This window comes from Artemia franciscana, chromosome 3 (genome assembly GCF_032884065.1).
Source record: "Artemia franciscana chromosome 3, ASM3288406v1, whole genome shotgun sequence".
NCBI classification, from domain to species: Eukaryota; Metazoa; Arthropoda; class Branchiopoda; order Anostraca; family Artemiidae; genus Artemia; species Artemia franciscana.
This window is the reverse complement of record NC_088865.1, coordinates 42,665,626-42,677,650: the sequence shown is the minus strand read 5'-3', so window position 1 is coordinate 42,677,650 and position 12,025 is coordinate 42,665,626. Positions and strand designations below refer to the sequence as shown.

The window sequence follows — 12,025 nt, the reverse complement described above, 5'->3', positions numbered from 1 at the left end:
TCTTCCCTAAAATGCTCAATTAAAGTCAAGAAATAAGGGTGTAAAAATGCATATGATGAAGCATCTGGAAACCCCATTCCCCACCAACACAATGACCTATTGTACCTTCTTCGTAAATCAGTTTAGTTAAATAGAGGATATATTTAACTAAACTGAAATATATATATTAAACTAAACAAATATATATCTCTATTGACCATTTATCTTGTATGGACTACTTGACTTTTCAGAAACGAATGCCCCACCGCACGGCACTACTTTTCCGCAACTGGGAAGTTCAATATATAATATTTTGATGCTTCTAAGTCGATTGGCTATCTCATAGTGTTCAATCAACAGCAGCTTGGTCCTCTCTGAGGCAAAATTGTAGTTTGGGGCAACAAAATGTCAGAAAGAGCCAGCTTCAGGTGGCACAATGTTTTTTAGCCGCACAGAAATCTTTTAATTTCGATTCAGATAAGCCGTCGCTTGATCTTCTAGGACCATTAGTTAAAGACGCTTTAAGGCGCTAGTTAAAGACATTATATTAGACGTTATATGAGACGTTAAATTAGTTAAAGACGCTAACGACCTCAGGGATAAAAAAAAATAATAAAAAAAAAACCAAATTCATGAGTTTTCTTCTGGGAACAAAACATACAATTTAAAATGTTTGTAGACAGGAGATCAACACTTGTGTCACATGCTTCTCTGGTATGCTGAATCTGATGGTGTGATTTTCATTAAGCTTGTTTGTCTTTTTGAGTGTGTCTTTTCTTTTTTTAATTCAGGCAAATTTTCTTAGGCTCTAGTTATTCCTTTCCTACAGTTCACTACCACGTACTGTTTGATTTATTGATTAGTTTTGAGTGTATTGTCCATATTTGTTATCCCAGGAAATTTTTTTACGCTGAATTAAATGTAAGACTTTCTTTATTTGGTCAGAATAAGTGAGTTTTCTAACAATAAGCTAAGAAATATAAGAGAGGATGACAGCTTCATAAAGGGGAAACAGGAAGTGACGGCTGGAAGGGATCTTTGCAGAAATGGCTGTTGCGTTTGAGGTTGAGATACGACAAAAAATGTCTAATCAGTATGTAATATGCTATGGTAGGGAACGCGAAAGAACTTGGTGCTAATAAATTTTGATTTCAGTCTCTTCTCTGTTGAACTAAGTGAACTATCTTACGAAAATTATTTCTGAGAGTTAATTTAATCTTGATAGACTTTAAATGTTTAAAATGAAAGGAAAAAGTAGAGTTTATTATAAAATAAATTTTCCAAGATTAACAATTTTTCATAGTAGGCTATCACGAATCTTCGGATTTCCAATCAATTGTCCAAGACACCCAAACTGATATTTCCATAGTTCATTGGGTAATGAAATATTTTCTGTATCCAGTGCTTCTTAATGAGCTATATTTTCCGTGCCAATTAACGCTGGAGAAATTCTAGAAAGTACTATTGCGTCTGAACTTTCCTTTTTGCCTCATACCCTTCTGTGCATGACACATGTTATTAATTTGAATTTTTCATCTCTTTTCAGTTGCTGTGGTAATTGCTTTCATAATTTGTTATGCCCCATTCAATGCTCAACGAGTATTTTTCTTCTATGTTAGCTTCCGTGGGAAATGGACGAAATCACTGATTTTAGTGAATCAAATTTTGTTTTATATTGCAGGTGAGATTTCGATTTCTTTAAGTGTTTTATTACTTTTTTTTATGAGTTTTATTTTATCAATGAACTACACCTGTTCCAACTAACCCCTTTTTGCAGGACTAGTGTCTGCCCATGAGAAGTTGAGTAGGCTTCTCATCCACCCGAATCTAAACACACTTTTCACTCCCTCTCTTAAAGTTCCCAAATCCTTTAAATCTCTCTTGACATCTTCACCTCTCATTCATGAAACTTCATCCGATCTTCAAAACAATCTTTATTTCGAGTAACTTGTTTTATTTTTCATAAGAAAAGAAAAATTAAAAAAATCCTCGTCATAGCCAATATTACTGAAAAGAACAAATGAATGTGGAGTCTAATAGTCTAATAAATGTCAATTTTCATTCTTTAAAGTTTGAAGCTGAGAGCAAGGGTTGTATCCCCAGCAAATAGACAGGGGACGTACTGACAGATTTTTGTTCGTCTTTCTTAGTGATTAAATTAAAAAAACAAGTTTTTTTAAATGAAAGTAAGAAGCGACATTAAAACTTAAAACGAACAGAAATTAATCCGTATATGAAAGGGGCTTTTCCTCCTCAACGACCCGCTCTTTACGCTAAAGTTTGACTCTTTCTCTTAACTCTACTTCTTAAAACGGTAAAAAACGTAGCGTAAAGAGAGGGCCGTTGAGGAGGAAAAGCCCCTTTCATATACGGATTAATTTCTGTTCGTTTTAAGTTTTAATGTCGCTTCTTACTTTCATTTAAAAAACTTGTTTTTTTATTTAATTTCTGGACGTTTTTTAATTAATGCATGTTTTGATCTTGGCTCTCCACACATAAATAATTAAAACGAAATTTGCATATTAATTTTTTTTGGCTAAATGGCTTTCTCATAGTTTTAATCGGAAGATTTTAAGAAAAAAGGGGAGAGGGAGGGAGCCTAGTTGCCCTCCGATTTTTTGATTACTTAAAAAGGCAACTAGAACTTTTAATTTTTTTACGAACACTTTCATTAGGAATTGCTTCCTGGTCTCATCAAGTCCTCTTTTCACCCATGGTATCTCCTTTTTCTAGATTAAAATTTGGTCTAGTCTTTCCACCCATCCGACTGGCTGGGCTTCGGGGTTTCTTACACTTTAACAAGTTAGTGTGTAACCATTTCCAGAACTCCTTTTTACTAGGACCCCAAAATTTTCCAACAGCATAAACACCAGCTGCCGATATCCTCGCCCATTGAAGTTCAAGTTCTCCTTATTTCATTAAATAAACAATGGCAAGGAAAATATCTCAAAGGATTTATTGGCCCCTTAATTGGGAAACAACTTGCAATAACTAATTAGAAATAAAACTTAAAATATCTATAGTAAAACTAAGCCCACAAAATAGATGAAGAAAAAAAAAATCAAGTCATCAACAGATCCCTGGACTATGGTGATCTTCCCATCGCCCAACAATCAAAACCAGATTGAAATTTCTTCAACGTCATCGACGAACCAACACTAACTAAACAACTCCCATAAAATGAATTAAATTTTGTAATACATAACTAAAACTTTTATACATTTATTCTTAATGAAAACGCTTCTCATCTTTTTTTTTTTAAGAAACTAGTGTTCATAAATAATGACGAAGACCACACTCCCTTTCCATCGTATACATCAAGAACAAGAAGAAAATAGGTTAATCTTTTCACAAGATACTGGAATTCTATATTTGAATGAAAATTTGGCGGTATGTCCTCAGCAAAGCATAAATATATAAAAGAAAAGGGACTTACAATAAAATACGACCATTAAAACTAAAAGGATTCTTTTTAAACTCTCCCAGCATCTTTACTTTTGCGAAGTTTAATCAGGACTCAATTACCTGGTCTTTACGCTAATTATTTAAATTTCTTTAAAATCATATCTCATAATTCGACAACGCTTGTAATTGAGCAGTATTTCTTAAATAACTGTGGCAAAAAGTCAAATATTGGCGCAAAGTTTGGGGGTTGAGGAGGGGAGAAACTCCTTCACATACAGAATACTTTCTTTTCGTTTTAAGTTTAATGCTGCTGCTAACTTTCAGTTGAAGAGAACTTTTCTTTTTTAATTTCTTTTCTCATCATATTTCAAATCACGCCAAGAAATATCTGTCCCAACCCTCCCCCTTCGCGCAAAGTATGCACAAAAATTTTTCGTACATTTTCCAATAGCAAGTACTGCAGGAAAACAATGGGCAAATTGTGTATTGTCACTCCACAAGCCGTAGTTGCTGGAGGTTTCAACTATGCGAAATAAAACTGTAATCTCAAAATTTTTATCTAATGACGCTGGGATAAAAGGGGTGTGCGAAGGGGGCCAGTTTGCCTTCAATCTTTTTGGTTACTTGAAAAGGGCAGTAGAAATCGAGATTTTCAATCAAATTGGCCTCTTCTCGATCTTCTTGGACTATTGGTTCAATGCCATCACGAAAAAATTAAAATACAACGCATAATTTTTTTTTTCTTGCAAAAAACATAAAGTTCCACATTTTTATACATAGGAGCTTGAAATCACTACATAGTAGTAGTAGGGTTCACTATATATAGTAAATCACTATATATAGTAGGGTTCTCTGACTTGTCGAATCTGATGGCGTCATTTTCATTAAGATTGCTTGACTTTTCAGTTATGTTGCTCCCTTTTTTCGAAAATAACACAACAGTTCTTAAGCTCTTACCTTTTGATGTGTATCACTGGACCCGATCAACTTTATACATTTAGAATCAGTATAAAAATTTGATTCTGTTAATTTGTCTATTTTCATCTAATTTCTGTTTTTAGAGTTTTTGGTCACTATTGAGCCGAGTCGCTCCTTACTCACAGGGGTAAGCAACCATCATACTAGGTGTTGCCCAAAAGAATGGTAGACAAGAATACGGGCTTAGTATTGCTAAGTTCAGTCACATTTTTGCTACCAGTTTTCCTACCCAGTGTCAGACCACGAGTCAGGGCATTATGTGGAATACTAGGTCATGATATGCTTGACTTTGGCAAATAATAGCTGCCAAAATCATACACGTGGGTCAACCGCCCTGGACGTAGAAAGTGCCTATCCTAACACAAGAAAAGATTTCTGGAAAATAATCACAAGTGAGAGAGAGAATGTCCCTCCTTAGTGTTTGTTCTGGGATATAGTACCGCTTGTTGCTTTTGATGTGTGAGTTTGACCTGCCAAAGCCAGTCTGAAGCATGGAATGGGGAAAAACGATGATAGAAACTTTGCCACTACCAAGGAAGGCTTTTCTTTCTTTTCCTATAAAGAGAAAAAAGACAGGTCAGCTCTATCTCAAAGAACCCCGAGTGTGAAAAATTAATAGCGAAGAAATATTAAATTGGTTGATGAATGGTTGTTACTGCTGTTGTTCTCTTAAACTTTACCTTTAGCCACTTAAAATATCGATTTTCTCATTAATAAAATTTCCATCTCTTCTAGGTATTCTGTTCTACTTCAATTGTGTCATAAATCCTATCTTATATAACGTAATGTCAAGGCGGTTTAGAAGAGCCTTTAAGGACAGTTTATGCGATAGACCTTGTATTTGTATTGGAGAAAAGCGACAAAATTCCGCGCAAGTGGCACTGTATCCTCAGCTCTCATTAAGGCAATCATTACTTAAAGAAAAAGGAAGAAATGCAAGCCCAACAAGAACCTGCAATGGAATTAAAAAAGAAAGTAAAACGGAGGTAAGGTCAGTCACTACAACAAGTACTTGATGGGAGGCTTTAGGCTTGTTTTACAGTAAAAAAGTATACCATTAGCTAAATGTTTCTCCAAACACGGCAACCATTTTATATCGCACAATTTGGGAAGATTCCAGGCCTTCAGAGTCATAGTTTCAGTTGCTACTTGGTTTTCCATCGGTAACATTTTTCATAGCGCATGCACAAAGGCGGGGTCATGAAGAGTGGTTTAGCTTGTGTGGTTTTAAATGTGTCAAAATCCTTAGTGGAGATTATACGACTTTTTGAAAGTGTTCATTACTTCTACCGTGGACTGTTATTACGGTGTGAACTGACAAACACTAATAAAAATTTTACAAACACAAAATTATCGTCGGTATATCCATGTAACCAAATATTTATTTTATACTTTTCTGAATTTCCCGACTGCTCAGTAATAAAACATTGATAATATACTACTACTACTACTAATAACTCACTGCAGCACCAAGATGCCTGAGGCCAACACAGCTACGCACGCTCCTCCTCCAACCTAATCTATTTAAAGCCTCTCTCTTTACACCCTCCCAGGAAGTTCCCATTTCCTTTAAATCTTTATTTATGACATCCTCCCAACCCAGACAAGGACGACCTGCTTTCCGTGTAGCCCCAGACGGTTGGCCAAAAAGGACAATCTTCGGTAATCTGTCATCCTTCATCCGTAGAACGTGGCCTAGCCATCTCAACATTTCTTTCACTATAGCCCCAGAAAGCGGGATTGAACCACACTTTTCGTACAACCTACTGTTTGAAATACGGTCAGTCAGCCGGGTACCCAGAACAATCCGTAGGCAATTTCTCTGGAAAATATATAGCAAATTTTCATCTGCTTTTCGGAGTGCCCATGCTTCAGAGCCAAATTTGACCACTGTCATCACTGTAGCTTCCAATATTCTAATCTTGGTTTGTAGACTTATCTTTCTATTCTTCCAAACTTTTTTTAACTGTGAAAAAACACCCTGGGCCTCAGCTATTCTACTTTTAACATCTTCACTGCTCCCACCATCTTTACTAATAATACTACCTTAACTGAAGCTCCCAACCTGATCAATCTTTTCGTTAACTAATGTCACCTGTTCATCTTCACTTATTCCTAGCCTTAGTGACTTAGTCTTCTTAACATTAATTTTCAAGCCTATTTTAGCACCCTGAACTCGTAAAACCTCTAAAAGCTCATTCATTTTGCTCACACTTTCATCTAATATGCTTAAATCATCAGCATAATCTAAGTCCAGGAGCGTTCTTCCTCCCCATTTGATTCCATGGTCTCCAATTGCCTTTCCTGTGCTCCTTAAGACGAGGTCCATCAAAATGATCCATATAAAGGGGGATAGAACACAACCCTACTTATCTCCTGATTTAATACAAAACCAGTTGCTAACCTCATTTCCTACCTTAACGGCAGCATTATTATTCTCGTACATAGCGCAAATCACTTTAATGTGTTTTTCAGGTATACCATATAACGACAAGACCTTTGTTAACGCTGTTCTATCAACAGAATCGAAAGCTTGCTCATAATCGATAAAACTGAGGACCAAAGGTGTTTGATAACGAAGGGACTTCTCAATTATTAACCTAAGAGTGAAAACATGGTCGACACATCCTCTACCTTTTCTAAAACCGCATTGTTCTTCCCTTAAGACTTTGTCTACAGCATGTCTCAGTCTAAAAAGTATCATATTACTCAGTAATTTGCTACCTACGGAGACCAGACTAATGCCTCGATAATTACGACACTCACTCTTGTCACCTTTCTTATACAGTGGTTTAATTAAGGTTTTCCTAAAATCATTGGGTTGTTCCCCTTTTTCAAAAATCATGTTCATAATCTTCAGTAGCTTATTCCTAACCTCAGAGCCACCATATTTAAGAAACTCATTAATCATACTATCAGCACCTTTCCTATTATTTTTCCTTTTAGTACTGTTGCTAATTCTTCCTCACTAAACAAATCTTCCTTCACATCCAAGGTATCACAAACTTATTCTTTTTCATCTATATCTTTTCCTGCAACTGTATCTCGGTTTAGCACATTCTCAAAATGTTCCACCCATCTTTCTTTAACTTTTTCCTTATCACTAATTGTGGCCCCATTTCTATCTTTAACTGGGACTAGTCCGGATTGGCTACTCCCTTTCAATTTATTAACATGCCAGTATAATATTTTACTATTATGCCGTCTAGCCGCATCTTCCAGATCCTCAGCAATTTTATCCATCGCCTCCACTTCACATCTCCATAGTTCGTATTTTAATGCTTTCTCCATTTTCTTTACATTCCTTTTGTTTTCATACGACCTATCACTCAGATAATTCTTATACAAACCCCTTCTACTCTCTATTAAACCTAAAGCTTTTTCACTAATATTCCTAGTTGCAGTCTTAGCACTCTTCCCTAGGACACCATCAGCAACTTCACAAATTGTTTTTCTGAAATTATTCCATCCATCTTCCACATTGTCAAATTTTAAACTCTCAAGTTTAGTACTCAACTGTTCCTGGAATTTTTTTCTCAAATTTTCATCCTGAAGTCTACCAACATCATAACTTTCCGGGAGGGAGTTACCCTTCCGAAATTTCTGCTTTAAATTAACCTTAGACACTACTAGATGGTGATCTTTACTTTTAACATCAATAACGGCACTCCTATACACCCTGGTATCTTGTATTGATCCTGCTAGTCTTCTGTTTACAATAACATAATCAATAAGGTTTGCTGTCTTACCATCACGTGAATACCATGTCAACTTATGGGTCATTTTGTGACCAAATACCGTATTGGTTATAACTAGGTTGTTATACCTACAAAATTGCAAAAGCCTATAGCCATTACTGTTTTCTTTTCCTACACCAAATTTACCTAGGCTAGGATACCATCTATCCCTATTTCTACCAACCTGGGCATTAAAATCTCCTAGCAAAAACACCATATTTCTACCTGGTACCCTGTCTATTTGCTCCTGTAACTGTAAGTAAAATTCATCTGAGTCACTAGTATCTCCATCAGTTGGTTCAATGGGGGCATATACTACTATAACTGATACCCTAAACTTTTTAGTCATAAAATGAGCAATTAGTATTCTATTATTAATACCTTCCCAGCCTAAACAAGACTTAGCAGCTTCCTTATTCATCATGAGCCCTACTCCCTGTCTATGTACCCCATCCTTCCTGCCTGAGTAAACAAATTCTATGTCACCTAATTTCATGCTTCCTATCCCTGGGATATGAGTTTCTGAAACTCCTAATAAATCCAGTTCAAACCGTCTGAATTCGTCAGTCAAAATGTCGATGCGATATTCATTTTTTAACGTCGTAACATTCCAAGTTCCAATTTTCATGTTCTTTAAATCTTTGAAATTATTTTGGCCTCAAGAAAAGCAGTGATCCAGGATACCAGTGCAGGATGGGGACCGACATATCTTCTCAAGTCTACACCGAAGCGCTTAAGCCGGCTTAGAACCGGACAGCAAGAAGTCTCTGGGACCTCCAGTAATTTGGAGGCTTTGTGCAATCCTGGGCCCATCTTGGTCACAACATGGTTTTCAGCACTTGGCGATGCTCTTCTATCAACAAGAGTCGAAATCCTGCACAGACAGTCCCAAGCCTATTACCTCCGACTCATTATATATTCATGCCTACAAATATTATGCTACTACGGGGAGGCAGCCCATAGTAGATAAATTAGCTAGGAAGAGGTTTTTCAGCCCGAAAACGCCCATCAAAACAAACAAAGCCCAGAAAAATATCCAATAATCAGAATCCCGTACGAGTGCTGTGTTGTTTACTAGGCTATAACTTCCTCGAGGGGCGCCACTCCTCAAGTGGGAAAAATTGACCGCAAGTTTCCCAGTCTTGCAGGTACCCTGAAAGGATCGAGGGAGCCCTTTACAGAGGCCGTTGTTCATAAATCTGGATCTTACGCCCTGCCGCAGTTGTCCTCCTATAGAGGATGTTCTGCTTCACCATGCAATTTAACCCATTACTGGGAGAAGGTTTGTAACTCATCTGACGTGTGAAAACGGCAGTGGGCCATGTTGAGTGTACATTTGAGGGGCCTTCTTCCTCCTCCATCTGTAATTATGACCCCCAGGGGAGGGTTTCCCAGTTTCTATTATGGACCCCACTGGGACAAGGTCCTACTTGGTCTAAGCCTCCTATGGTAGGGCATTCCCCTATCTGTTGTCCTCTACCAAAACCTAGCATGATTATCTAATAATTAACTAACTAATGCAACTAATAAATAGTTGGAGTAAATTGCAACTTTACTTTAATTTAGACTATAAAGTAAAGGACAAAAATAACACATACAAGCTCTGTTGTCCTCTGCTAAAACCTAGCATGCAAACTAATAATTAATTAACTATTGCAGCTAATTAATATTGTAATAAAGTACAACTTTCCTTTTAACTTATACCATAAAATAAAGAGAACACAAAAAAATTCTCTATTGTCCTCTTCCACAACCTAGCATGTTAACTAATAATTAACTAATAAATAACCCATTTGGCCTGTTTGCAACACCTCACAAGCCACACCTTATAGAAAACACCTTTAAGAATTTAAATTAAGAAGGAAACTTATTAGAAACCCTGCTAGTACTGCAAAAGTAGACCTAAGTAGCCAATTTAGCCTGTTTGAAACATCTCACAAGCCAACACCCTATAGAAAACGCCTTTGAGAATTTAAATGAATAAGAAAACTTATTAGAAACTCTGCTGGTCCTGCAAAAGTAGACCTAAGCAGCCAATTTAGCCAGTTTGAAACATCTCACAAGCCAGAACCCTATAGAAAACACCTTTGAGAATTTAAATGAATAAGAAGACTTATTAGAAACTCTGCTAATACTGCAAAAGTAGACCTAAGTAGCCAATTTAGCCTATTTGAAACATCTCACAAGCCAACTCCCTATAGAGAACACCTTTGAGAATTTAAATGAAGAGGAAAACTTATTAGAAACTCTGCTAATACTGCAAAAGTAGACCTAAGTAGCCAATTTAGCCTGTTTGAAACATCTCACAAGCCAACTCCCTATAGAGAACACCTTTGAGAAATTAAATGAAGAAAAAAACTTATTAGAAACTGCTAATACTGCAAAAGTGGACCTAAGTACAAACAATTATTAGGTATAAACCAACATAATTCGAATCTATGATGACCAGTCAGCTCTTATTCAGGACAAAGTTCTAAGGATGTCAAATTTTATTTTGACTTTTTAGATCAGGAATATTTTTGTCTTGTTAGTAACCGAAACTCTAAAAATGATCTCAACCGCACTTGGTTTAGAATAGAAGTAAGCGTCTTAGATTTGGCTTTTGTGGCTCTGTACCTAATTTAACTTTCGGGGTAGGGTTCCAAAAACTCTTATCATGATATATACCAGAATAAGTGATCAGATCTTAAAAATACTTGGTACAAACAGATTTTTCCATTAATCCTGTTGGGGCTGAGGGCAAAATCCAAACTCTCTGGGGACGGCAAAGGGGAAATAGGGTTTCCAAATTCATTCCATAAGAACAATATTCAAAAGAACCCTTTAGAGTTCAGCAAAATTTATTCATCTCTGAGAATTTGTATCCTCCTTCATCTTTAGCTAAGGCATAAACACGTTTGACCTTTGTGGGGAGGATGCAAGGAAACTCAAGAATCTTACAAATCTTTCAGGAATGGTTTGTTCTTAGCCAAACTCAATGGAGAGTAAGAACTAACCCACCCGTAGCGCCCCTTTAGAATAAGCTCCCGTTTTGGATTCCCTGGACGGCAGAATTGGGAGAGTCCTTAAATATTTGAGTGTATAATTTGGAAGCTAAAAACAGGAATATAGTCGTTTCTTTTCCAATATAAAGTACGGAACTCGAATAACTTTTGAATCACACCTCTGGAGCTGTGGCCAACCTCGATTTTTGTTTAGCTTCATCTCCTAATATTGATAAAACTTGCATCGTTTCCAAAGTAGAGGAGCAATACCCTCGAAATTACTCTTTACGAAAATCACACCACCAAATTCAGACTATCAGAGAACCCTGTTTCAGTGGTTATTTTCTGCTTCTTGTTTACTCTATTAGAATTTTCTAGATATTCTTTAATTATTTTCCTCTGAATAATTACCGGAAATTTTGTAAACTTCCGAGGACTATTCTCTCTATCGGAGAAAATTGTCAAATACTCTTGTGTTGCTGTTGTCTACTGACCCCTGACCGCAAACAAATAAGAAAATAGATCGGGAAGTAGTAGTATTGTTACGCTTTGGTGTAATAAAGCTCCGTTTTTTCCGTCCTTTTCAAGAAGAAAATAATTACTAAAAAAAAACTTATGGAAAAAATAATGAGGCAATTCCATAATAAAATGAGCACAATTATCGCTTGACAGCTATTACAACGTATATACTCGATTTACGATTACGTATATACTCGATAATATTACATCGTAATACTCGATTTACGCTGCCTGAGCAAAGGGACTTTTGCCGTAATCTCCGATCGGCTTCACTGACTTTTCATATTAATTAGCTCTTTTAAAGAAACACAGCATGTAACACGTATGTGACGGGACGGAAATGGTTTCAAATGGGAAGTCAACATTTTGGATTATAAAGATTGGATTATTCAAGAGTATCGTCTTCTTTATTTTAATGAAAAC

General features: G+C 36.4%; 1 protein-coding gene across 2 annotated transcripts in view; it reads left to right on the top strand.

Annotated features, from left to right (window-relative positions):
- LOC136025284 (neuropeptides capa receptor-like) overlaps nt 1–12,025 on the top strand; it is a 141,034-nt gene that overhangs the window by 103,657 nt on the left and 25,352 nt on the right. Inside the window, exons 5-6 of one of the 2 annotated variants that reach the window (XM_065701169.1) lie at nt 1,526–1,660; nt 5,098–5,353. In XM_065701169.1, coding sequence (XP_065557241.1) covers nt 1,526–1,660; nt 5,098–5,353 — 391 coding nt within the window. The remainder of the gene's footprint in view (nt 1–1,525; nt 1,661–5,097; nt 5,354–12,025) is intronic. The other variant, XM_065701170.1, reaches the window with a different exon arrangement.